General features: G+C 46.9%; 1 protein-coding gene across 2 annotated transcripts in view; it reads right to left on the minus strand.

Moving 5' to 3' along the window:
• Window positions 1-26,748, minus strand: part of IKZF3 (IKAROS family zinc finger 3) — an 82,396-nt gene that overhangs the window by 20,463 nt on the left and 35,185 nt on the right. The window contains exons 4-6 of one of the 2 annotated variants that reach the window (XM_056127937.1): window positions 7,567-7,827; window positions 5,634-5,801; window positions 3,031-3,144 (exon numbers count right to left, since the gene is read on the minus strand). In XM_056127937.1, coding sequence (XP_055983912.1) covers window positions 3,031-3,144; window positions 5,634-5,801; window positions 7,567-7,827 — 543 coding nt within the window. The remainder of the gene's footprint in view (window positions 1-3,030; window positions 3,145-5,633; window positions 5,802-7,566; window positions 7,828-26,748) is intronic. The other variant, XM_056127938.1, reaches the window with a different exon arrangement.

A 26,748-nucleotide genomic window follows, 5' to 3' on the forward strand; every position in this document is an offset into this window, starting at 1 on the left:
ACAGAGGGAAGGTGGGAAGAAGACATTGGGGATCCAGTACTGGATAGCTTAGAAGTCAGCACCCTGTCCAGATTGGGCCCTGATTTTATTTTAAATTATTTTTTTTATTTTTGGCTTTGGGGTCACACCCAGCAGTGCTAAGGGTTTACTTCCGGCATCACTCCTGATGAGACTCAAGAGACCATATATGGGGTGCTGGGGCTAGAACCTGGGGTGGCTGTGTGCCAGGCAAGAGCTTTATACTCTATACTATCGCTCAGGCCTCAAGTTTCAGTGATTTTTTTTTTTCATTTTGGGTCACACTCGGCGATGCACAGGGGTTACTCTTGGCTCATGCACTCAGGAATTACTCCTCGCGGTACTCGGGAGACCATATGGGATGCTGGGAATCGAACCCAGGTCGGCCTCATGCAAGGCAAATGCCCTCCCTGCTGTACTATCGCTCTAGCCCCTCCAGTGATTTTTAAGGAAGAAATCCCTGAGTGTATGGTTTGTCTCACTCTCCACACCTCTTAACGTGTGGAAGGAAGAGTCGGAGCTCCCTTGAGCCCTTCTGGTGTTCAAAGATCTGGTTCCTCTCAGGGATTTCTCCCAAGAAGAGGTTTATCTGTTGTGTGAAACGCAGAGCTGACCTGAGGCGACCTGGGTAACCTCAAGTGTGTCACTGGCGATGTCACAACCCCCAGTGTAGAGAGAGAACATCTCTCTTTAGAAATAGGGGGGAAATCCAACTCCTTGATGAAACCCTCAATGCCTTCAGGATAGAAAGCGGAAGCAGGGCGAACTAACAGAGTTCAGTTGGCTGGGTCCCGGCATCATGAAACAGGCTTTATCTGAAACCAGGTTTCCTCTCACTCACAACAGGCAGGTTCAGTTCAACTCCGCAAGATTTCCACTCCGCTCTTCCTGAGTCTCGCATGGCCTCTGTCCTATGGCTGGGACCTTTCTATGGCTGGGAAATACTCAAAGGCGGTGACTGCCGACTGAGACCAAACCCAGGAGGATGTGTCCCAGAACCCAGGGTCAAATGCCAGGCACCCCATGGTGCAGAGTCAGGCAGATGGTCCAGGGGTTGAGACAGAGGACAGCTGCAGAGATATGACACCAAATACTCAAGCTACTGAGCCTGAAAACAGAAAAGGGCCTAAAGCCACTGCTGAATTATGGACAGGCATTTCATGCATCTGGACACTGTGACGAGGTACTCCTTAAAACACTCGGTGGAAGAGGAACCGCCAAGCATGTGCACCCCAGTAGGCATCTGAGTAGACAGCCATAGGAATGGGGGGCCTCCTGCAAAGAAGATTCTGCTACCGTGAGTTGTCAGTGTGGTGGACAAGGTCTTGACAATTTTGACTACAGAACATTCATTCATTCATTCTCACTCACTCATTAATTCCCTTACCTGCTTATTCCCACTCAGGAGTGCGCCTGGCTAGAGCCTATCTTGACAGCTCAAAGTACAAGCACAGGCAGGACAGGCCTTCCTTCCTGGGGCACCTTCCACCCAACCCTGACCAGAACTGATCTTTTACCTAAGTATAAGTGAATGATGCTGAATGAACTGATATCACACAGGGGGCTGTTGATGTATTCATGACTCTGCCTCCACTTGGTGCTTCTCTACCACATGCCACGTCAGTTCAGTAGTAAATCATGTTGGCTCTGCTTTTTGAAGCGACAGACCACTTCTCAATACATCTCCTGCTACTGAGACACTATTTCTCTTCCTGAAGTTATTTTGCCATGGCATTCTCACCAGACTCCTCCAATCCTACCCCAAATATGATGTATTCAAGGCCGGAGTGATATAGAGCAGGTAGGGGGTTTGCCTTGCATGTGGCTGAACTAGGTGTGATTCCCAGCATCCTATATGGTCCCCAGAGTCCTGCCAAAAGTGATCCCTGATGGGGCTGGAGCAATAGCACAGCGAGTAGGGCATTTGCCTTGCACGTGGCAGACCTGGGTTCTATCCCTGGCATCCCTTATGGTTCCCCAAGCACTGCCAGGAGTAATTCCTGAGTGCAGAGCCAGGAGTAACCCCTGAGCATCGCCAGGTGTGACCCAAAAAGGAAAAAAAAAAAGTGATCCTTGAGTACAGAGCCAGGAGTAAGTCCTGAACACAGCCAGGTTGGTCCGTGCCCCCAAAACTATATGATCTATTCTCCACAGCAAGTACAGTGATTGTTTGCAAGTGAGCTGGCCAATCAGGTCACTTCTTTGTTCAAAACCCTCTGAACAGTTTTAGTTTTACTCAAAGTAAAAGCCAATCTTTACAATGCCCTCTGAGTCTGATAAGATCTGACTTCCCATACTCTGACTGGCCTCCTTCTCATTTCTCACTGTTACAGACACACACTACTTTAGGCTTCTTCAAATGCAAGCCTCAGGGCCTTTGCACCTTCTAGTCCTGGGCAGGTTCTGTTTTCCTGCCATTAAGTCAGTTAAAATGTCACTTAGAGGCTTTCCCTGCAGGACTCACCCATAGTTCCTGATTTGCTTTTCTATATCTTTTTCCCCCCTTCTCTTTCCTTCTCATTTTTTCCTTCCCTTTTTTGGGCCACTCCTGGCAATTCATGAGACCGTTTGGTTCTGGGGCCCGAATCTTGGGTTCCAACATGGAAAGTATGTGCTTCAATTCCTTGATCTCTCTTCTTAGCTGCTTGATTTTCTTAATAGAAAAATACTTCTAAAACACTGAATAAGTAACTTTGTATGTGGTCTGTCTTTCCCATTAAAAGAGAAACTATGGATGCCAGAGCCAAAGTACAGTGGGTGGGATGCTTGCCTTGCACACGGCTGACCTGGGCTCAATCCTGCCAGGAGTAATCCCTGAGCACAGAGCTGGGTGTGGCCCTCCAACAAAAACACACAAATAAAAGATAAACCACCCCATGCAGGCAGGCCTTCCTGTCTCATTGGTCACTATGGAGCTCTGCAGAAGCAGTGTATGCCATGTGTGTGTGCATGTGTGCACATGTGTCTGTGTGGGTATGGATGGGCGGGGTGCGGGGTGCAGGAGGAACTCACCCGTCTCCCCCAGGTCGTTCTGGAGGAGCGTCCGGCAGCGCTCCTTGTGCTCCTCAAGGGAACTCCTCTGCTTGTAACTCCTTCCGCAAAACTCACACTTATAGGGTTTCTCCACTGAAAGGACAAGAGGGGGCACTCAGGGACCTGCGGCGGGGACTGCAAAAATGGTGTCATGGGGCTCCTTGGCCATCATCCACTAGGAGGGGCGAGAGAAACCCGACGCTGCTACTTCTGTACCCATAAACTTTTAAGTTGAATACGCTGAAATCAGGGTGCAGTCCATGATGGACCACCATCTGGGCTGTTTGTCGAAGCACAGCCCTCCTCCCCCCATCCCTTTCCCTATGAAGGAATTCGGATGGAATGATTATTGTTCAGATCCTAGGCTTTTTCTTTAGGAAAAGAGATCAGCAGTTTTTCATCTTGGAGGAGGTTCGCGTGGTTAAGAACAACATGGGAGAGATGCCTGGTTCTGTGCCCTCCATCTGGCTGAAGGGAAGGAAGCCTGCTGTCTGTAGGAGGCGGCCACTCAGCACCACGTGGCCTCTGAGGGCAGCGGCACGGATGGGTAGATTTAGCTTCCCCTCACCAAGCAGAGATAGCCAAGTCTGGGCTGTATCGGGAAACAACAATGAGCCAAGTGAGAACAGCCTGAATAATAGAAGAGAATCCACTGCAAAATGACTTTCTCTCGGGCCAGAGAGAGGGCTCATGGGGACTGAGCTCAGGCTTCGCAAGCAGGAGGCCGGGGTTTGATCCCTAGCACCCCATGATCCCCCAGGTCTGCTGGGAGTGACTCCCCTCAGCCTCAAGTCTGAGTAGCATTTGAGCACGGCTGGGTGTGGCCCCCAAACCTAAATAAATAAACAAGTGCAGGTCCACTACAGTTAAAAATATTGAGTCTGGAATCTGTCTTTAAAAGGGTCTGGAGTGATAGAGGTAAAGTGTTTGCCTTGCTGACATGGCCCAGCTGACCAGGGTTCAATCCCCAGCATCCCATGTAGTCCCATATAATTGCCCAAACACCAAACACCACCAGGAGTAATTCATGAGTGCAGAGTCAGGAGTAAAATCAACCAACCAACCAACCAACCAACCAAACCAAAGACTATTGTTGTTAGTCTGGGGGGAAAAAAAAAACCAACAAAACAACCAAAAAGAACAATTCTAATTTTGGAGAATAAATTCAGTCTTCTTTTGTTTTTAGGTCACACTTGCTGGGGGGAGGGTTGGGTGGGGAGCCATGAGGTACCAGGGACTGAACCTGGGTCAGCTGCATGCATGGCAAAGGCTTCAAATTCAGTCTTTATTCATGACTTTGAACAATGATCTATAAAAGAAATCCTCTTGAGGCAGGGAGATAACTCAAGGGACTCCAGTAGCAGCTTCGCATGCCAAGGACCCAGGAACCATAGCTGACAGCCATGTCTCCATCCCACCCCACTTCTGCCACAGCTGGGTGTGGACAATCCTCCTGCCTCCCCCCACCAAAAAAAAAGAGAAACCCTTCTGCTATCTGCTGGTGGGTTTGAATGCAGCTGACCTAATTATTTTAAGGCTTGATGACTGGGGTCTGTTTTAGACTCAGGGTTGAGTTTTAGGCAAGACAGCAGCTATGGATTGACATCAAAACAACCTTTCATTTTTTTTAAATTCAAATTTTGTTAGATGACATCAACAAGAGGTCCCAAATCTGGGGCTGCAGCAATGGCAAAGCAGGTAGGGCATTTGCCTTGCACACGGCTGACCCAGGTTCGATACCCAGCATCCCATATGGTCCCCTGAGCACCACCAGGGGTAATTCCTGAGTGCAGAGCCAGGAGTGACTCCTGTGCATTGCTGGGTGTGACCCAAAAAGAAAAAAAAGGAAAAAAAGAAAAGAGGTCCCAAATCTGAAAATAAACTATCTTTTATTTCTAGCAAAAAAAATTTTGGGAATATATATACATACACATGTATATATACATGTATACAAATGTGTGTATATATACACATATATACATGTAATTAATACATATGTACATATATTTATAGTCTTGGTCATAGAAAGGGGTAAAAACACATCAAGGCATAGATTTTTGTGAATTATTTTTGATTATTCTTTTTTAAAAAATTCTGATTATCCTTTAGAGATTGAAGATTACATAGACTTATCCAGAAGAATGGTGGCTCAAAGAAATTTAACGCAGATTGGCTAAACCACCCCTATCCCTTAAACATAGCTCAATAAAGTCTCAGTCATTTCTTTTTACCCTGCTCAGTTTTTCATCCTTGACAAACTGCATCTTTGCCTGTCCAGACTTCTGCATGAAAAGTGTGTGTGTGTGTGTGTGTGTGTGTGTGTGTGTGTGTGTGTGTACAAAAATTAAGGAAGCATTTCTATGGGGCATGTGAGGCTCTGGAGGGGATGAGGATGGGAAGGCGATGATCACCCCCAGTGAGCCAGACGGAGAGCAATTAATGCCTTAATGGAAGGGTAATTAGCCCTAGAGGTCTCTGCTGTTGTAACCCTCCCAAGCAGGAATGACGGATGGAAACCTCCGTCCTTAACTCTTTCCAGTTTCTGTGGAAGAGCAGACACAGGGCTCCATGCTTGCACTCACCAGAATGTGTCCTCAGGTGACCCGTGAGTGCATCTCTTCTCTGGCAGGCGTAATTGCAGAGGTGACACTTGAAAGGCTTTTCCCCTGTGTGCAGTTTAATGTGGCGGAGGAGGTTACCTTTCTGAGTAAAAGATGCCCCACACTGATTACACTGGAATGGGCGTTCACCTTTAAAAAAAAAATAAAGGACAAAAAAATGAATTTTCTCATCACTCGGCAAGTGGAGAAGCAGGGACACGGATGAGACACCCGCCCATGGCAAAAGTACATCTTGTAGACAAGTGCGGTGGCACCGGGATCTGGCAGAAGCTGTGAAAGCAGCAGGCAGACTTGTCCCTGCCTACGGCTTCCTTCTCAGTGAGGAGAGCCCTGATGGAAAGCTGCTTTAGGGAGCCTCCTGTCTTTGATCAAAGAAACCACCGTCTACAAGCTGAAGAGACGGTACAGCGGGTAGGGTGTTTGCCTTGCACACGGCCAACCTGGATTCCATCCCAGGCATCCCATAGAGTCCCCTGAGCCCGCCAGGACTGGCTCCTGAGTGCAGAGCCAGGAGTAAGCTCTGAGCATCTCTGGGTGTAGCACAAAAAGAAGAAAAAGAAACAATCATCTCTTTATTTATTTCATTTTGGCTTTTGGGGTCACACCTGGTGATGCATGTGGGTTACTCCTGGCTCATGCACTCAGGAATTACTCCTGGAGGTGCTCAGGGGACGATATGGGATGCTGGGGATCAAACCTGGGTCAGCCGCGTGCAAGGCAAATGCCCTACCCGCTGTGCTATCACTCCAGCCCAACAATCATCTCTTTAGAAGAACTTGATTAGTACTTCTGAGATACTGAGTGAGAAAAGCTTTGAGCTCCTTTCGAATCTAACCTCATGGACAAAGTCTCAGACCCCAGCCTCTGTGAGTTGCTGTGGGCCTTCTGTTTAGATAGTCTGCATAGGGGAAAATCTGCAGATGAACTGACAGGACTAAGGGTATGAAGCATCTGGATGTGTTTCCATAGGCTGCCTGATTATTGTCTGTACATCCTTTTATTATTATTATTTTTTTGCTTTTGGGGTCACACCTGGCAATGCACATGGGTTACTCCTGGCTTTGCATTCAGGAATTACTCCTGGCGGTGCTTGGGGGACCATATGGAATGCTGGGAATTGAACCCAGGTCAGCCATGTGCAAGGCAAACACCCTACCCACTGTACTATCACTCCAGCCCTGTACATCCTTTTGTTACTGTTGTGGGGGACCCTAAAGGGTCACTTCCAGAGGAGCTGGGGGGCCTCTATGCAAGATAGGGATGGGGGATGGGCTCACACATGTGAGCCAGTATTGGCCACACCCCTTGTCCTGTCTGAAGATAAGTTCTTAAAAACTGGTCATAAAAATGAGCTCCTTTTCATCTGCCAAATTGAAACCCACACGCTAAGGTGACACTTTGTATACTTTCATTTGATTTGGGGGGTGGGAGATGGGCTTACTCCTGACTCTTTGCTCTGAGTTCATTCTTAGTAGTGCTCAGAGGACCTTATGGGGTGCCAGGGATCAAACTGGAGTGAGCTGGGTGCTTGACCAGCACTTTAACCTCTGCACCATCTCTCTGGCCCTGTGATCTACTTTGTAAAAAGTTATGCCAAAAGCAGAGAAAAGATGTTTAAGAAGCATCCCACACATTTCTATCCCTACTTAGGAAGCACTGGCTGACCCAGGGCACTGTGGTCCAAGGTCGTTTATTCACTGCATTTGCAGGATGTCTGCCAAAGGCCAAGGGAAGTAGGAATACAAAAAGGGGGAAAAAATCCTTGGGCAAATGGAAATGAAGAGCGAGCGATGATGGCAGAAATCTAGGAAAGAAATCAAAGTTGACCCAAATGGCAAGACTTTGCTTCTCACAGGGCTGTTTGGGGGGTGGAGAAAGGGAACTTTCTATTTACCCGTGTGGCTCCGCTTGTGCACCATGAGGACGTTGAAGCTGATGCAGGATAACCCACACACGTCACAATTCATCTTCCCACTGGCCGGCCTGCTGCCCTCATAGGCCACCATGTGCCTCTCCAGCTTAATGTTGTCATAGTCGTTATATTCTCTTGCATAGCTATAGGGAATTTCAGGCTCTTCTGCATTTCCCATGGGCTCTGGCTTTAAAACATTCTCGTCCCTTTCGCTGTATTCATCTTTCACTTTCATCGAATTGTCTGCCAGCAGGGGAAAAAAAAAAGCAAGGCATGAACAATGACTGCATTTGGTGCAATCAAAGAGCAGAGATCCACAATTGACAATGAAAGGTTGCAAGAAGTGAACAGAACCTTGACAAAGTGAGAAAACTCCCCACCACGATGCTCACTCCTGTTTGGAGTCGGGGCCCCGGGCAGGAAACACACACACACACACACACACACACACACACACGTAAACACGCACACATACACACACACACGTAGGCATTCAGAGCTCTTGCTGGCTAGGACTGAGCCAGGGGACCATACAAATCCACGTGGACCAGCTCTCACTCGTCTCTAGTACCTTATTTTCCTTTCTGTGGCTGCCGTTTAAAGAAAAGGTGCTGAGCTCTCAGGCATTCAGGAGAAAACACTGTCTCGATCCTTCAAATGTGTCCAATTTACAACATGAAGGTGGAGATTTAAATAATTTACCTGGTGTTTCTGATTTTTGGCCGAGATCTGTCCCTTCCCCTTGCATGTACCGAAGTTGCTATGACAAGTCTTATCTCCCTATCTCTTAGGGAACTGATAAACTGAATGGAGAGGAAGCTGGCAATGCTAGTGAAATGCTGTTGAGAAAGATAAAAGGAGAAGTAATTCTGTAACTGGCTCTTCTGAAGAATAGACACAGGTAAATGGAGCTCAGTCTAATCCAGGGGAAAGGGCATCAATGCCCTAAAGCTCAAGAGCCTAGAACTGTAGACACCCCTGAGAGGAAGGTCTCCCCCTGCACTGGCTGACCTGGTAGTGTCTGAGAAAGGGGTGCAACCCTCTCAAGCTGAGTCCCAAAGAGATGATCAGGGCCAGTTCATGTCCTGACACTAGCAAATGCTGAACACCTGCCAGATAAATATGATAAATATGTGGAACAGGCTGATAAACACTGGTTTCCATCTCCAAACACTGGGTCTTCGAAATGGGAATCTGTCCCTGTGCATAAAGAATCCATTACACAGCACCCTGAATTGTATTTACTTATTTTCTGTCGTGCTGGGGATGGAACACAGGTCTCCACAGAGAGGAGGTATCAAAGGGAATTTTAGGGCTAGAAAGGAATTGAAGAGAGCATCCAACCCTGCCCAATTTTGTTTTTCCAAGGACCTTGGGGATTCATCCAAAGCCACTCTACTCCTTAGCAGCAAAGTCTGGGTGTGAAACTTCCAGGCTCTCACACCCCAGACACAGAAACTAAGGCAGCTTCTTGCTAACGCAGGCCATGCTCTCTGCGCAGTGGGGAGAAGGGGTGTTTGCAGGAAGGGCGTTGGGTGGCGGTATAAAAAAAATCAAAACATACCCAGGAAAGGAGCCTTTGAAAAAAAGGATGTCCCTTGGGACCGGAGTGCTAGTGCAGAAGGTAGGGTATTTGCTTTGCACATGGCTGACCCGGGTTCTATCCCCGCAACCCAGATGGTTCCCAGAGCCCTCCAGGAATAATCCTGAGTGCAGAGTCAGGAGTATCCCTGAGTATCACTGGATGTGGTCCCCTCCTGCTACTCCGCCCCCCCCCCCCCAAAAAAAAAGCAATCCAAACCAAACCGATGTCCTTCAAGAAAGCCCTGGTAAGAGCAGCTCCGGCTGCCCCCGAGGAGGAAGTACAGTGCAGCTGTGTCTGCTGGGCCCTTCATCTCCAGTTTCCATTTTCACTTCTATCAAGATCACCTTTCATCTCTGTTAACTGCGTTTGCTTAACAGAGCAAGACAGAGGCCAGCCACAGACAGTGGAGCCGGGCTGCAGCCTGGGCTTCTCACCGCGGGCCATAGGTCACCACTCAGAGCGTTTTCACAAGAAGAGCTGGAGGCCAGGCAGCTGGGTCCTACTCTGCCCATCCTCCTCTGCACCTGGGTTCTGGAGGAGTCAGGACCCATTTCCTCCAGGGGAGGTGGGCTGGTCCCTGTTTTCTCTGTGCAGGGCTTCTCTGCTCCCAAAGAGAATGTATTGGCTTAAGTAATTTTTTTTTTTTTGCGGGGGCGCACGCCCGGCAGTACTCAGGGTTTACCCCTGGCTCTGCACTCAGGGATCACTCCTGGCAGGCTCCAGGAACCATATGTAGTGTCGGGGATTGAATCTGGATTGTCAAGTGCCTCACCAGCTGGACTACTTGCTCCAGCCCTGAAATTTTATTTTTACTTTCTGGAGAAGGCTGCACCTGAGGCTGCCGCCCTCCTCCCTTCCTCGCCGCTCCAGCTGTGGGTGCTATCCCACCAACGCCTGAGTGCTCTTCGCGGTGCATGTAGGCGTTGAAAAGAACCTCAACGGAAAACTCCAGCTGCTGAAACCCCAAGGCAGCATAGAGAAAGGGCCAGCACAAAAGGCTCCTGAGCATTTGGTTATAAAATGTTCATAGGAACAGACACAGGTCATTCTGCGGTCAGTCACCATGTACGGCTCCAGTGCTCAGCGCGCTGGGTATTCTGAAAATATGGGGCTGGAGGAGCAATCCCTTCCCTCACTTGGTTTTAGTTTGAATGGGCCTGGCCTAGAATATGACAGGACACCGGTCTGGCTCCACATCAAATCTTGGCTTTAGTTTTTCCAGGACGGAGCTGTGGAAGCAGGAAGAGAGTATTTGCGCCCCAAGACCCCAAGGGAAAGAATAGGAGTGGGATCAATTGGGCCATTGGGAAGTCTCCTGGATTAACAGAAGAGTACCTGGGAGACTCTAAGTCGGCCTTTGGAGTCTCACCAGTTTTAGATAAAAGATCTGCAGGTCTGTCTGTGAGATCACTGGGGCTCAGCAATTCCTGATAGCTGTGCCCTGTGAATTTGAACAGAGCTTAATATCAGAACACATGAGGGATCAAGGTGCCCTGAGAGTACTGGTTTAACACCCACTCTTCAAATGCAGCCCACCAGGCAAGACACTAGTCTGCTCTGATGAAGACACTCACTCCATTCCTCAGCTTGCAGATTTACTGGAGCAGAGAAAAGAAGGCGAAATACTCATCAGTGTGGCTCAAATCAAACTTGTCCTCTTTGAACAAAAATTTCCCTCTTTTCCTTTTTGTATTTGGGCCATGCTTGGTGGCCCAAATACAAAAGTAAGCACTTTCAGTAGTGCTTACTACTGGTTCTGTGCTCAGGGATCACCCCTGATAGTGCTTAGAGGTCCAAATGGGGTGCTAGAGATCAAAGTGGGGTGGGCTGCATGGAAGGCCTTAAGCTTTGTACTATCTCTCCAGCTCACAAACTAGCTTCCAATTTTCATTGACAAATGACATTTTTTTTTGCTTTTTGGGTCACACCCAGCAATGCACAGGGGTTACTCTTGGCTCTGCATTCAGGAATTACTCCTGGTGATGCTCAGGGGACCATATGGGATGCTGGGAATCGAACCCAGGTCGGCCGCGTGCAAGGCAAACACCCTACCTTCTGTGCTATTGCTCTAGCCCCCAACAAATGACATTCTTTATATTGATAAATGGCATCTTCTTTCTTTCCATTTTCAAGTCTTAAAAATATAATCCATTTCCTTTCAGTCCCTACTTTTCCTTTTCCTTTCTTTCTTTTTTTTTTTTTGTTTTTTTTTTTGTTTTTTAGTGTGTGCTGGGGATTGAATCTCCAGCCTCACATCAACAAGGCAAGACACCTACTGCTCAGTTGTATCTCTGGTCCCTAATCTCCACATTTAAACTGTCTCCAAGACCTATCGACTCTTTGTTCCCAGGCTAGATGCCAAGTCTTCACCTGCATTGCCTTAGCTCAGCTTCTCCTCCCTTCATCTCTCCTTAACATATTTTTTGAAAAAAAAAATTGCTACAAAAAGTAATGTATGTGGGGTCAGAGTGCTTTACAGCAGGTAGGGCATGGCTGAATCCCCAGCATCCCTATGGTCCCCAGAGCATCTCCAGAAGTATTTTCTGAGCCAGGGGATAACCCCTGAGCACTGCTGGGTGTGATCCCCAAAAGAAAAAAAATAACCAGATAACAAAAAAAAAGTAATCTATGTTTTTATTTATTTATTTATTTTGCTTTTCTGGGTCACACCCGGCGATGCTCAGGGGTTACTCCTGGCTCATGCACTCAGGAATTACTCCTGGCAGTGCTTGGGGGACCATATGGGATGCTGGGAATCGAACCCGGTTGGCCATGTTGGCTGTGTGCAAGGCAAACGCCCTACCCGCTGTGCTATCGCTCCAGCCCCTAATCTATGTTTTTAGTAAGTCACATACCTCTTCAAAACTTCTGTAAAATGCCCTATAATTTGACTTGCCTCTATGAGTCACTGAATCTGTTCCCTCAAAGATCTTCAAACATCCCCTTGATTCTCAATCTCAGGGCCTTCCAGACTCCTTTCCCCTCCACTTTCCAGCAGCCTCAACACTATTCACATTGTTTCTTAACACCCACTTCTTCAAGGACATTAACTCCTTTCCTTATCACACTTTTCTCCTCCCCTACCCTCCCTCTGCTTCTAAATGCTATCTTCCCCTCTCCTTTGCCTTCTCTGGCACAGGCTCCCAAAGGGCGACTTCGTCCCCGCTAGTGGCCTAAAATACCTTTCCCCACCGTTCTCAGAGTTGAAATCCTATATACTTTTGTTTGTTTTGTTTGGGGGCCACACATGGCTATGCTCTGGGCTTACTCCTGGCTCTGCACTTAGGTATTATTCCTAGAGGGGCCAGCAAGATCATTTGGGGTACCGGGGATCGAACATGGGACTGCCACATGCAAGACAAGCATCCTACCCACTGAGCTATCTCCCTGGCCCCCCATACATCTTTTAGAGACAAAGCAGTGTATCAACCCCCCTTTGCCTGCCCAGTCCTACAAACCACCCCTGATCTCCCCAGCTGCAAAATAACCTGGAGTTACTTTCTTTGTGTTTATTACACACTCACTTCGTCTCTTACAAGGGCAGGTAAGTTATCTGAGAGCAGCCGCCTATAGTTTTTAAAAAATAATGTGGAGGGGCCAGAGCGATAGCACAGCGGGTAGGGCGTTTGCCTTGCACACGGCTGACCTGGGTTCGATCCCCTGTATCCCATATGGTCCCCCAAGCACTGCCAGGACTAATTCCTGAGTGCAGAGCCAGGAGTAACCCTTGAGCATTGCTGGGTGTGACCCAAAAAGCAAATAATATTAATAATAATAATAATAATAATAATAATAATAATAATGTTAGGTGGGGTTTGGTGGTGCTCAGGGCCGCTCCAGGCTCAGAGCTTGAGAGCCTCAGTTGTGCATAGGGGAACCCTATGTAGTATCAGGGATCAACCTGGGGCCTCGGGCATGCAAATCAAGTGTTCCAGCCTGTTGGGTCACCCCACTGGCAGTGTTCAGAGGACCTTAAATGGTGCATGCAGGACAAGCACCTTCACCTCTATAGTGTCTCTCTGGCCTCCTTTATTGACCTTTTTTTGGCTTTAGGCCATACCAAGCTGTGCTCAGGGCTTACCTCTGGCTCTGCACCCAGGGATCAACTCCTGGCAGTGCTTGGGGGACCATATGGGGTGCTGAGCACAGAACCTAGATCAACTATGTGCAAGGCAAGCACCTCACCCTGCAGTCCTAAGCTATTTAAAGATTTTTTTTAATTCCCTCTTCCTTCCTCCTTTCTGCTGTTGTTGTAACACTCCACTACAGAGGGAGTAGTGTCACCCCACACCTGGCTGCAGGGAGTCAGAGACTGGACACTCCTGGAGCGAGGGGCTCAAAGAGCAAAGCTGCATGTGGAGGGCACTCTCCCAGGGTCAAACCTGCAGTTTCCCATAGCTTGCAAGGCAGAAACTTTGGGCACTGACTGTGCCTGCCTACTCGATGGTTCTTGGGCTCACCAGAGTCTGAGAAGGGGTCGGGAAAGAGCTCAGGCCTTGCATATGGAAGACCCGAGTTTGGTCCCTCACAGCCCCGTTGGGTGTGACCCCAGTGGCTCCCAGCACTGTGGGGTCTGAGGAAAGCAGCTTCGCTGGGCCCCAACACTGAGTCATTTGGCCAGGCCAGCTGAGTGTCAGGCCACAGCCCCTCCCAGAGAGTCCGAGAGGCACGGTAGTGATGTGTCCCATCAGTTCTCCAAGCCGCTTCTCTAATCTTCCCCACGCCTGAATGTCCTTCCCCGTGTCACTGCTCATTTAAACTCTCCAGATGCGGTTTAAAGGTCGTTTCTTTCGTGCAGCTTTCTTGATTGATGTTACAGTAGGAAAAAAAAATAGTCCGTTTCTGTGTTCTTTCACAAGCCTACTTCATTTTGCTTTATTTTTAGCATGATGACATTAAACACCAGAGAATCACCTTTAGCAGTTATTGTAGTCACATAATGTTTCATGTAAAAAATATATATATCTATATCTATCTCAAAATCAAATAATACTGTCCCATTGATTCACATTAAATATTCAGAGGTTTTTTGGAGGGGGTTGGGGGAGGTTCCTCCCAAGTGATGCTCAAGGGGTCCAGGGGCACTCCGATAGTTATTGCTTACCCAGGCTGGCATGCCATGGGTAAGCCAGAACCGTGCCCAGTGGTCCTCAAGGGGCCATGTGGCGCTGCAGATAAAACTTGGGTCCTACATGCCCACCCCTACAACTTCATTCTTCCCTCTTTTTCTTGAGAGGGGAATTGTCTATACTCAGCAGTACTCTGGGCTTACTCCTGGCTCTATGCTCAAAAATTATCCCTGGCAGGCTTAGGGTACCTTATGATGCCAGGGATGGAACCTGGGTTGGCGGCATGCAAGACAAGTGCCCTACCTGCTAGACTATCTCTTTGGCCCCATAAGAAGAAAATCTTGGAGAACTTCCACACAGTCTCCTGAAGTCTTTTAAGAAGTGAATAGGGGGGCCGTGCACGCTGTCACCCCGGGTTTGATCCCTGGTATCCCTGGTATCCTGAGCACTGCAGGAGTGGTTCTGAGTGCAGAGGCAGGAGTAACCCCTGAGCGTTGCTGGGTGTTCCCTGAGCACCGCCAGGAGGCGACTCCCAAGTGCTGCTGGAAGTACTCCCAAACCAAACAAAGTGAATCAAGTTTTCATAATATAAATAACCACCCATTTTAATTTGATAAATTCCGAGCTCTTATGATATGTGTCAGATTTCTTAGACACACAACTTAAATTGCCACTTTACAAAGTACGAGGCATCTTTGCCAGCACTAACCATATTTCCTCGCTAAAGCCAGGTGGTGAGCCCATGGATGCTTGCTTTGTTATTATTCTTTCAACTATACATGTAATTATATTTGCCTTTTGTTCTATGTATGACATATTTCATAATGAAAAAAAAAGTGGTAGAGGCTTCCGGAGTAAATTTTTTTATAATTGAACTTGCGGAGAAAAGAACAGACCAAACCACAAATTGATGATAAAGGTAATTGCTAAACATTCCCAGAGGGAAGGAAAAGATGGCTAAATTGAATCTAAGCCATAGCAAATGAGATTAAGCTGAACTTCTTTCTGCAGGAGCGACTCTGGGGTGCAATTGCTCCCATCTTGTCCTGGGTTCTAGAGGCCTCTGAGGGAGCCGACACACTCTGACACGCACACACCCCCCAGAGAGAATTTTGTCGGCTGAGGAGAACAAAGGCTTGGCTCACTGGGGCTGCTGCACTTGGTTTCATTTCCTGGGGTGATGGTTATCACATGAAAGGCTCACGCTCCCGAGTAGACATTTTTGGTTTCACCTGAGACACTGCAAAAACAATGGGTCTTGGAAAGGCTCCAAGAGCTGAAGCCTGCAGGGGCAATAACAGCCTCAGCCAACTGTGCCTCAGTTTGTTTTTACAGGCCTATAAAATGCTCAGTTGGAGAGAAGAATCAAAGATGGGCCAGTGAACAGGCCCCTCGGAGGTCTTGGAGTGCACGCAAGGAAGAATTTCCCTGTTGTGCCAAGTGGGTTCTGCACTTCTGCCCTGCATGCTGGGCTCTCGGAGTCCAACTGGAAGAAGAATAAAGTGTGGAGTCAGCCCCTCCAGCCGGTCGGAGACAGCGTGAGGAAGGACAAAATGAGAGAGAGAGAGAGAGAGAGAGAGAGAGAGAGAGAGAGAGAGAAAGAGAGGCGACACAAAAGAGTGAGGTTGTTTAAATGTTTTACAAGGACTGGGGGTCATAACCATGAAATCCTCAGCACAGGCAAAAGTCAACTGGATAACAAAGAAGCTTAATCATCTTAATGTGGCATTTTAACGCCGCCGCTGATTTGCTATGCCAATTCGGAGATAATGAGCCCCTAATGCTACAGATGTTCAACCAGGCTACAAGAAAGGGGGGCACGTTCTTCTAGCATGCTATTTCCTAACTATCCAATTAAACAAATTGTGAAAGCATCTAAATAGTTTACCAGGTTTTGACAGCTGTTAATAGGATTTAGAAGCTTCAAGCACTAAAGAGCAAAATGGGAGATATATGAATTGTAGGTAGTTCGTCTACAGAGTTCTACGCTATCACCCAATTGTAGCACAAATAGATTAACAAGGACAGTTTTCCTTATGTAATGTTTGAACTTCTTTCCCACAATAACTTCTGTGTATCAAGAAATAAGGAATAAGAGCACTGAAATTATGGACAGACCGTTTTAATGTTCTGATTTACATTTATATGGAGAAATTGAGCGAGGAAGAAAAAAATAATGATATGAAAAAATAAGGTGACGTTTTAGTACTTGCTAACCAGTAATTATAAAGTTGCAAAGAAAACTAAACTTCTGGTCACTTATGAAATCCATTATGTTTTCTTTTTGCTCTTCTCTGAATTTTAAAATGGTGAGCAAGGCATTTGCCTTGCAGGCTGCGGGCCCAGGTTTGATCCCCGGCATCCCATATGGCCCCCTCAGTCTCAACTGGAGTAAGCCCTGAGTCCTGCTCAGTGTAGCCCCAAAAAAGCAAAACAAAAACATTTTAAATGATGGACATTGGGTAATTATAACCAATTTTATAAAAATTAATGGAAAAGGTAAATCAGGCTAAGAGATAAAATACTGATATCTCGGACTGGGGAAACAGCTCAAAGGCTGGAGCTTGTGTTTGACACCACATGTCCCTCAGCATCACCAGCTGTGGCCCTGCTCACCCCGTGCATGGATGGGTCACATCTCCACACGAGCGTGGAATCAACAGGTTTAACTGGGAGAGAATCTCCAAGAAAGGCTTCTGGGCCCCTTGCATGCTGCTTGAGAGACTCCTCAAACTACAGATACCTCAATGACAGGAAAGAGATGGCGATTAGGATACTGTTTGGTTTGTGTTCTTATGAAAACCTATCTCATTAGATGTTTAAATTTTCCCTTTGAGAGTCTCAACTGGTCATTTGTGCAAGTTATATCTCTTCAAACTCAAGAGCATGATCAAGAAAACATAATCAAGTTTCAGGTGCAAAAAAATTTCTCCTCCATTTTCCCAGTGATACCAATCTTTGTCTTCTTACCTGATGATCAGATAGTTCATTCATTGCCATAATATATAATATATTCCCCCCCATCTTTTGCACATACTCAGTTGTGACTCTTGGCGGGGGTCACACACACTTCTTTGTGGAGCCTGGAGATGGCACACTTGTGGCTCGGGGGTGACAGATGGCAGTGCCATTGGCTTACACTCAGCTTGGGGCAGTGCCGGGGGTCAAACTTGCAGCCTCATACTGGAGGGCCTGTGCTGTGCCAAGGAACCATCCCTAGGCCCTTAGTAACATTTTGTTTAATAATATCAGTGTAATTCTTTGCCCAGTCGAATGGGAAGATCTGTCACCTTCAACAATAGGAATACACATTAGTCTCGGTAAATTCCCAGAGGCACAGATTGTGGGCTAAGTGTTTTCTCCCCTATTTAATTGTTGTGGAGGCTACACCCCCAGGGGTGTTCAGGTGCTGGAGTCACTCTCAGTAGTGCTCAGACCCATGGCTGCCCTGGGGACCATGTGATGCCTGTGCTTTGCAGAGAATCTTGGACTACCACATGAGTCCCATTTCAGTGTCCAGGGCAGAGATATCTGTTTTATAATTTTTTTTTTTTTTTTGCGGGGAGGATAACCACATGGTGGTACTCAGGGGACTATGTGGTGCCAGTGACTGCATGCCCTGCATGCAATGGATTCCATCCCTGTAAGCCTTCCAGACTGGCACTTCTTCACTTCTTTACAATTCTTTACCTAGAGTCCTTGTGAAGATTAAAGGATATGATTGTGAATTGGGTTTTGTTTGTTTGTTTGGAACACACCCAGCAGTGTTTAGGGGAGACTCCTGGCTCACTGCTCAGGGGTTGCTCCCAAAGATGCTCAGGGACCATGTGGTTTTGGGGACCCAACCTGGAGCTGCAGCATGCCTGGCATGTGCCCCGGCCCAGCCAGCTACCTCCTCAGCCCTATGTAAACTGCCATTTTTCTTTTTCTCTTTCTTTGGGGACATGGCCAGCAGTGGTCAGGGCTCTATACCCAGAGATCACTCTTGTGAGTATTTTGAGGACTATATATGGTGTCAAGGATCGAACCCAAGATGGTTGGATGCAAGGCAAGCACCTTTCCTGCTGTAATATCAGTCCGGCCCCAAAGTAATATCTTTTTTGGGGAGGGGTCACACCCAGCGATGCTGAAGGGTTACTCTTGGCTCTGTACTCAGGAATCTCTCCTGGCAGTCCTTGGGGGACCATATGGGATGCTGGGGATTGTACCCAGGTCATCTGCGTGCAAGGCAAACGCCTTACCCACTGTGCTATTGCTCCAGTCCAAAGTTACATCTTTATTTCCCACAGAGACCAAGAGTATCCCCCTGGCCAGAGCTGGCCTTCAATAACTGGGTCCTCTGGACTTCTCGGACACTTCCACTATGTTAATGAATATGTTAATGGGTGAATGAATAAACAACTGAATCAACTGAATGCCAAGAGGTGGCCAGGCAGAGAGCAGTCACTTGGCCAGTCACTTGGCCATACCACTCCCCACGCTGCCTACAACACTCTGAAGCTGTGCTGTGGTGTAGAGATCTCAGGATCTGCCAGAAAAAAGCCCAGGTCCCACCAAGACCCGGCTCCAGTTGACTTCTTTGGCCACTGTGGGTGTCCTGGCTTTAGTCTTCCTGTTCCAGCCCCAGCTTCCTGAGCTGAGCCTCCTTCACACCTTGTCCCTTTCTAAGCTCATCTCTCTCTGCTGTTCATCCCTCTTTCTCTGCCGCGGAGGCGTGACTGGTCACCAGAGGCTCTTTCTTGAGTGACTCCCAAATCTTTATTTCTTCCCAGGTATCCTTGTGAGCCCAACATATATACTAACTACTTCTTGAATTACTTTCTTTCTTAAAAAAAATGGGGTGGGGCTGGAGCAATAGCACAGCGGGTAGAGTGTTTGCCTTGCATGCAGCTGACCTAGGTTCAATTCCCAGCATCCCACATGGTCCCCTGAGCACTGCCAGGAGAGTAATTCCTGAGTGTATGAACCAGGAGTAACTCCTGTGTATCGCTGGGTGTGACCCAAAAAGCAAAAAAAAAAAAAATGGGGGGGGAGGTTGTACCAGTGGTATGGGCGGTGCTTGGGGGCCATTCCCAGACGCTATGCTGGGGATCCTGAGGTGCTGAGGGTTGAACCAGGGCCTCCAGCATTGCTCCCCAGTCCTTGGAGTCATCTCTCTGGTCCCTTTCTTGTCATATTCTCCCACCTTGTTTGGGGGGCCACACCAGGCAGTGCTCAGGGCTTAATCCTGGATCTTCGCTCAAGGATCACTCCTGGAAGTGCTCAAGGGGTCACATGTGGTACCAGAGATTGACCCGGGTTGGCTGTGAGCAGTGCAAGTGTCTTAATCTCTACTAATATCTCCCTGGCTCCTCTTCTTGGGTTTTTTATACTTATTTCACATTCAACCAGATGCAAACTAGCTCACTGTTTCTCTGCTTTAGCTTGATTTCCACATCAGCATCCCCTGTATTGTTCCGGTCCCCCTCCGCCCAGCGGCTGCTTTATGTCCATGTCTGTCATTCTCCTTGATCCTGAATGCTCAGCCCTGTCCCTCCATGCACTGCAGGCCAGGCGTGCTCACCAAATGGGGAGGAGGGAGGCAGAAAGGAGGCAAGGAGCGAACAATCATTCTATCTTTTGCTTCAAGTACAAAATGAAGGTTGAAGGTGTTTATTTATTTATTTTGTTTTAAAGCTTGCAGACTGTAATTTTGTCTAAGGATACCCGATTAGGCCAGAGCAGAGGAAAACAATAAATCGCATTTCCAGCTCCAAGTATGCCAACTAGACCCAAAGGGTATAAAGGATTCTCAAAAGAGAAGGAAATGAATATATGGAAGGGGACAGAATGAGAAGATGCTTGTTCTTTTTACCATCAAATTAATTAAAACAAAAAAATGAACGAAATAATCTAACATCCACCATCTGCTACATCTTTATCTGACTTTTCTTCCTCTCTGCCTCCTCTTTTCCTCTCCCTGGGTTTTCAGATGATGGAATCAGAGCCCTAAGAAACACAGAAGGAGGTCAGCACTGACTTGTCTAAGGTAACTGTGTCACGAACAAGCTACCTTGTCACTGGAATGCAACTGCCCCTGGGGGGAGAGGATTAACAATTGCTGTGCAGCTGCCTGGGAACACATTTCAGGGCTGCAGGCACCGAGGATGCAGTGGAGCTCTGCCCAAGACTGAGGAGCGAAAACTGGCAGCACAACACCAGAATGGTTCCCAGCCAACAGACTGGAGCCCTCTTCCTATTCCAGTGGGCCACATGCGATGATGGCCAAAAGAAACATTTCTACGAACAGTATTCAAGCCGCATTCAAATGGGCACTGGCGACTGTGAGGAAGAGACAAGAGGCGATGTCAGTCTTCTCCTGCCTGGGAAACAGATTTGGATTTTTGCTTGCTTGCTTTCAAATGTCCTGTGAAATACCAAGAGCTTGGGAGAAAGGCCAATGGGAGGTTCAAATTGTGCTGACCCGCTGTGCCATCTCTGCACGTCATTCACGTTCCGGGGAATTTCCCATATGTGCAGTGATGATTATCATATCTAGGCATATCAGGGTTGTGACTAAATGGGGTAGAAGAATAAATATACAGGCCATCATACATAGAAGTGAACAAGATAGTTTCATGATCTCAAATTAGGAAAAACACTCCTGGCTCTGCACTCAGGGACCACTCCTGACAAGGCTCAGGAGACCATATGTAGTGCTGGAGATTGACATAGATCAGTCACATCAAGGCACATACCCTACACACTGTATTGTCTCTCCAGTCCCCAAAGATGTTTATTAAAGATGGTTGGTGTTTTTTTTTCTTTAGGCACCAATAAAACTAATAATACAGATACTATATTGAGCGGAGAGTTTAGCCTTTTCACTTACCAGCATGAGAAGCATCTTGGGCTAGAGATAGTACTGGAATGAAGGGTCATGCCTTGCATGTGGCCTGGCCTGGTTTACTCTCTGGCACTACATGGTCCCCTGAGTATCAACGGTTGCAGCCCCGAGACCCATGAGCACTGCCATAGTGGCCAGGTAATCACCATGGACCCTTGCACTAAACCCGAAAAGACAGGATGGACAAGATCACTGGGAGGGGCCCCCAGGCCTCTTGAATTCTGCTTCAGAGGCCCCCTGCCAATAAGTGAAAAATAAAGAAGCATGTTGATTAGTGTAGCTTTTGAGTTACAATTAGTCATGTACAGCAAATGCCCTTTTTATTCATTTAACATGAGATGACTATCACTGTCACTGTCCTCCCATTGTTCATCGATTTGCTCGAGCGGGCCCAGTCTCCATTGGAGACTTTGTTGTTACTGTGTTTGGCATATCGAATACGTCACGGGGAGCTTGCCAGGCTCTGCCGTGTGGGCGAGATACTCTCGGTAGCTTGCCGGGCTCTCCAAGAGGGGCGGAGGAAACGAACTCGGGTCGGCCATGTTGGCTGCATGCAAGGCAAACCCCCTACCGCTGTGCTATCATCACTCCAGCCCCATGAGATGACTAGAGATCATTAATTTAACATGAGTACTCAGGGATCACTCCTGGCAGTCTTGGGAGATCTTATGGGGTGCCTGGCACAGAATAGGGTCAGCTGCATGCAGGACAAGTCTCCTACCCACTGTATTATCACTTCTGCTCCTTACCTGTTACTTTTTCTGGGAGCACCATAATCAGCCTGGGGGACCATGTGGTGCTGGGGACTGAAGCCTGGTACTTGCTCACAGAGCCTGTGCTCTGGCCCTTTGAACCCAGAACCTCACACATGTGAAGCAAGTGCTCCACTGTAAGTCACATCCCTGCTCCACATCTGACAGAAGAAAATAGGGGCAATCAATCAACTATCAAAAAAAAAAAAAGATAAATGAGAATCGGCATTTTAAAATATTGCATTAAATGGTTTTAATTTTCTTAGCTACATAGATCAAAATCATACAGTAATCACTAACTGGCCCTTACTGATTTATTTTCGGATCATTCTATTTGTCAGTTCTTAAAATTTTGTTGGAATAAGCAATATAAAGTAAATTTGTTATGTGCCAAAGAGTGTAGGTTAGGATGAGGAGGGAAACTGGGGATACTGGTGGAAGGAAGGTCACACTGGTGGTATTGGAACATAAACAACTGTATAAAGAACAACTTTGTAAATCACGGCGTTTTTAAATAAAAATCAATAAAACAAACAAAAAAATCAGCCTCCTTGTACGCTCCAATATATAACCATTTTTCAATCAATCAGAAAATTTCTAAGTAATGTAGACTTTTGATCTCTTTCTTAATGGTTCTAAAATACATATAGCTTTGGCTTCAAATTATATTACCTCTTTGTAATGTTTTGTGCTTTTATGTCTTGTTACATGCTTTATGCTTCACTTTCTATTCTGTTCATAGTTTATGGTGCCATACTAAGCTATGATTATTATTTTACCCCCCCCTTCCCCGTTTTATTGTGATATAATTGAGAAGCAGCCCTGGAGTATAGGTTGCTCAGCATAATGACTTATCTTCCAGTGTATTATGAAATGATACTATGGCTTTAGCTAACATCATCTCAAGAGATAAAACATATATACTGCATACATTTTATTTGTTTACATAAAATAAACATCTTATTAAATATGTACTTTTAAAATACATATGTATTTTTTGGATGAGAATTCTTGTAATCTACACTCAACAACTTTTCTATACATTTACTGATCACACGGCAGTGTTACCTCTACCAACATGGGCTGGGGAAATAACTCAAAGGGCTGGAGCACATAATTGCATGTGGGAAACCCAAATTCAATCCCTGGCATGCATAGTCCCCTGAGCACTACGGGGAGTGACCTCCAAGCACTGATGGATATGGCTTCCCCAACAACAACAAAAACTGCAGCCATCCTATTGTCCTTTGCCTCCCTAAGGCTGTAAATTTTCTAAGTGACCAGTGAGTTATCCCCAGTCTCACAGAGGGCCTGGGGATGTTCTCTGAGGAGGGGTCACTCAGACATGAGTTTAGTTCCCTGGTACGAGAAGAAAAGGAAGAATGAACTGTTCTTCCTTTGTATAGTGTATGTGTGTGTGTGTGTGTGAGATAGAGAGAGAAAGAGAGAGATAGAGACAGAGACAGAGACAGAAACAGAGAGTCTAGAACCAGACCATCAAGAAGATGAATAGATAAGAAACAGTTCATTTAAAAAATGCCAGAGTGCTGGGGCTGGAGTGATAGCAACAGTGGGTATGGATATGGCTGATGGGTAGGGCATTTGCCTTGCACGCGGCCGACCTGGGTTCGATTCCCAGCATCCCATATGGTCCCCCGAGCACTGCCAGGAGTTAATTCCTGGGTGCATGAGCCAGGAGTAACCCCTATGCAATGCCGGGTGTGACCCAAAGAGAAAAAAAAATGCCAGAGTAGCCGAAGCTGTAATACAGTGGGTAGGACAGTTGCAATACACAAAGCTTACCAGGATTCGATCCCCAGCACCTCATAAGATTCCCCAAGCACTGCCAAGAGTGATCCCTGAGCACAGAGCCAGAAGTAAGCCCTGAGCACACCATGTGTAGCCCAAACAAACAAAAAAAGTAAGGGAAAAAAAAAGTCAAAAACAGTTCTGGGCTCCAAAGCAATGAGGAGATGTAATAAAGACACTTAAGATGTGTCCAAATTCTGGTGGATGAAAAGTCTGCCTCCAGCCTATAGTGACTAAGAGAGGCTAATGAAGAGCTTTTTGGATTTCCTCTAGGGCTGTTGTGAACTTCTTTAAGGGGTAATGCCGGGGAACAAAGGCGTGACTGGGATTTCTGCTTCTGGAGACGCAGGTGTAGCACAGGCTGGTTCTAACAAACCTGGTCCACGTTTTTAATGCCACCAGACTGACTAATATCATGACAAACCTGCCACAATCCCATTGTTACTTTGTTCAGTGGGCATAATTAGCAAATCTATTATGGGTAAGGTCATGAATTATTTTTAATTATTAAACTGTGGGTCTCCATATGTTCCTGTTTAGACAGCTTCACCCTGGGCAGAATTTAGTTTTCGAGACTTGTCATGCCTGCAACCTCAAATCTAGAGCCAATAGCTGTCGGTTAGAAGGAAGAATTCAACCAGGCGGCTGAGGGAGAAAACATCTGGACGGAGCAGTCAGAATGAGAAAGGTCACATGTTAAATCCAGATAATCTTGTTTATTGGTGTTTGAAGGTTAGACACCAAGGGCGGGATTACCCAGCCCTCCTGCAGGCCTGGCTCCGACATCTTCATTCATCTGCTCTGTGTGTGTGTGTGTGTGTGTGTGTGTGTGTGTTGACATGTGACAATCCAAAGCTTCAAGTAACTGTGTTGTCGGTCCCCTCCCAGGGTCACCTCCCTCATTTGGACCCCAAAGTCTCTGTCAGTCTCTCACTAGACTGCTGGGAGAAAACAAGTCATAGACTTGTCAGGAGCAGATGACATCTATCCTTTACATGATTCTCCTAAAGTTCCCCACAGAACTGTCTACATCTCTGCAACCTTCTCCGTCAAAATGAAAAAAGGAAGGTTGCTTGAATCAGAAAGGAATACAATTAAAAGACTGCCTGGGACATGTTTCAGATTAGACATAAAGAAAGGGGGCCCACTCCATTACCACTGGTGCTTAGAGAATAGTCAATGCCCAGTGCTCAGGGGTTACTCCAAGCTCAGTGCTCAGCGGTTACTCCCTATAGTGCTCGGGGAACTGTGAAGTCTGGGGTCTGGACCCTGGCCTCCTGCATGCAAAGCATGTACTCCAGCCCACAGAGCTTTCTCTCTGGGCCTGGAAAGCATCTTTTTATGATTATTATTATTTTATATTTCTTTTTGGTTTGGGGGCCATACCGAGTGGTGATCAGGACTTACTCCTGGCTCTGTGCTTAGGGATCACTCATGGCCGGGCTCTCAAGAATATACAGGGTGCTGGGGTTCAAACCTGGATGAGTTGCATGCTAGGCAAGTGCCCTACCTGCTGTACTAGCTCCCTAGTCCCAGAATGCATCTCTTTATGAGATGGCAGGAGTATATTCATGGAAGTTTAGTTGAAGAAATCATCTAACTGAGCTTGGTCCAGTTTCTTTTTTCTTTTTCTTTCTTTATTTTTTTAATTGGTGTTTTAAGGTTAGTCACCAACGGCGGTGTTGAACAATAATTTTGAATCATCAAGCTTTCATGTAAGCTACACTTACATAGCTTTCATGTAAGTTTCAGTCATACAATGATCGAACACCCATCTCTCCACTAGTGTACATTTTCCACCACCAGTAACCCCAGTATCCCTCCCCCCACACACACACATCCCATCCTACCCCCTGCCTCTAAAGTAAAGTAAAGGCCCTCCTGTTGATCATCGATTTGCTCGAGCGGGCCCAGTAACGTCTCCATTGGAGACTTTGTTGTTACTGTGTCTGGCATATCAAATACTCTCGGTAGCTTGCCGGGCTCTCCGAGAGGGGCGGAGGAATCGAACTCGGGTCGGCCATGTTGGCTGCGTGCAAGGCAGACGCCCTACCCGCTGTGCTATCGCTCCAGCCCCTGCCTCTATGGCAGACAATTTCCTTCTTACTCCCTCTCTACTTTGGGCTTATGGTTTGCAATAGATACTGAGAGGCCATCATGTTTGGTCTTTTATCTACTTTCAGCACACATCTCCCTTCCCGAGTGATCCCTCCAACCATCATTGACTTAGTGATCCCTTCTCTATCCCAACTGCTTTCTTTCCCTGATCATAAGGCAGGCTTCCAAATGTGGAGCAATCTTCCTAGCCCTATCTCTACTGTCCTTGGGTGTTAGTCTTATATTATGATATTTTATATTCCACAAATGAGTGTAGTAATTCTATTTGTCCCTCTCTTCCTGACTCATTTTACTTAGCATGATACTCTTCCTGTTGGTCCATTCTTAAAGTAAAGGGGCAGAGGTAAGATTTGGGATGGGGCAGAGATGGGCCTTTCTTTTATCAAGTGGACAAGGATGTTTTGATGGGCGGGAGGGAAAGAAGAGTCATGACTGCAGCAGCCTTAATTTCAGGAGAAAGAACACAGAAACAGAAGCTTTGGAGTAATCCTCTAAACACGACCCATGCCATTGTTGGCAAATCTCCTGATCCCAATTTGAAATGCATTGCTAAGAAAAGCTAGGGGCTGGAGATATAGTATGGTGGGGAGGGTGCTTGCCGTGCACGTTGGGTTCAATCCCCAGCCTCCCATATGGTCCCCTAATCATAACCAAGAGTGACCTCTGAGCACAGCTGGTGGTGGCTTTCCCAAAACAAAAGAGTGCAAAGGCATTGACCAATTAACAATGTTCCATGAATATTTGAACAACAGGCAATGAACGGACAGGCAGATGAATACAAAAGCATAAGAAAAATGCAAGGGCCAGAGAACTAGCAAAATGGACGAAGCGTGTGGTTAGCATGTGGGAGGCCTGGGTTCCACGCCTGGTGCACCATTCTCCAAGCACCACCAGGAGTTATTTCTGAGCACATCTGAATGTGGCTCAAACCCTGCTCCCCCCCCC

The sequence above is a fragment of the Sorex fumeus genome, unplaced genomic scaffold (assembly GCF_029834395.1).
Source record: "Sorex fumeus unplaced genomic scaffold, SorFum_2.1 ptg000063l, whole genome shotgun sequence".
Taxonomy (NCBI): Eukaryota; Metazoa; Chordata; class Mammalia; order Eulipotyphla; family Soricidae; genus Sorex; species Sorex fumeus.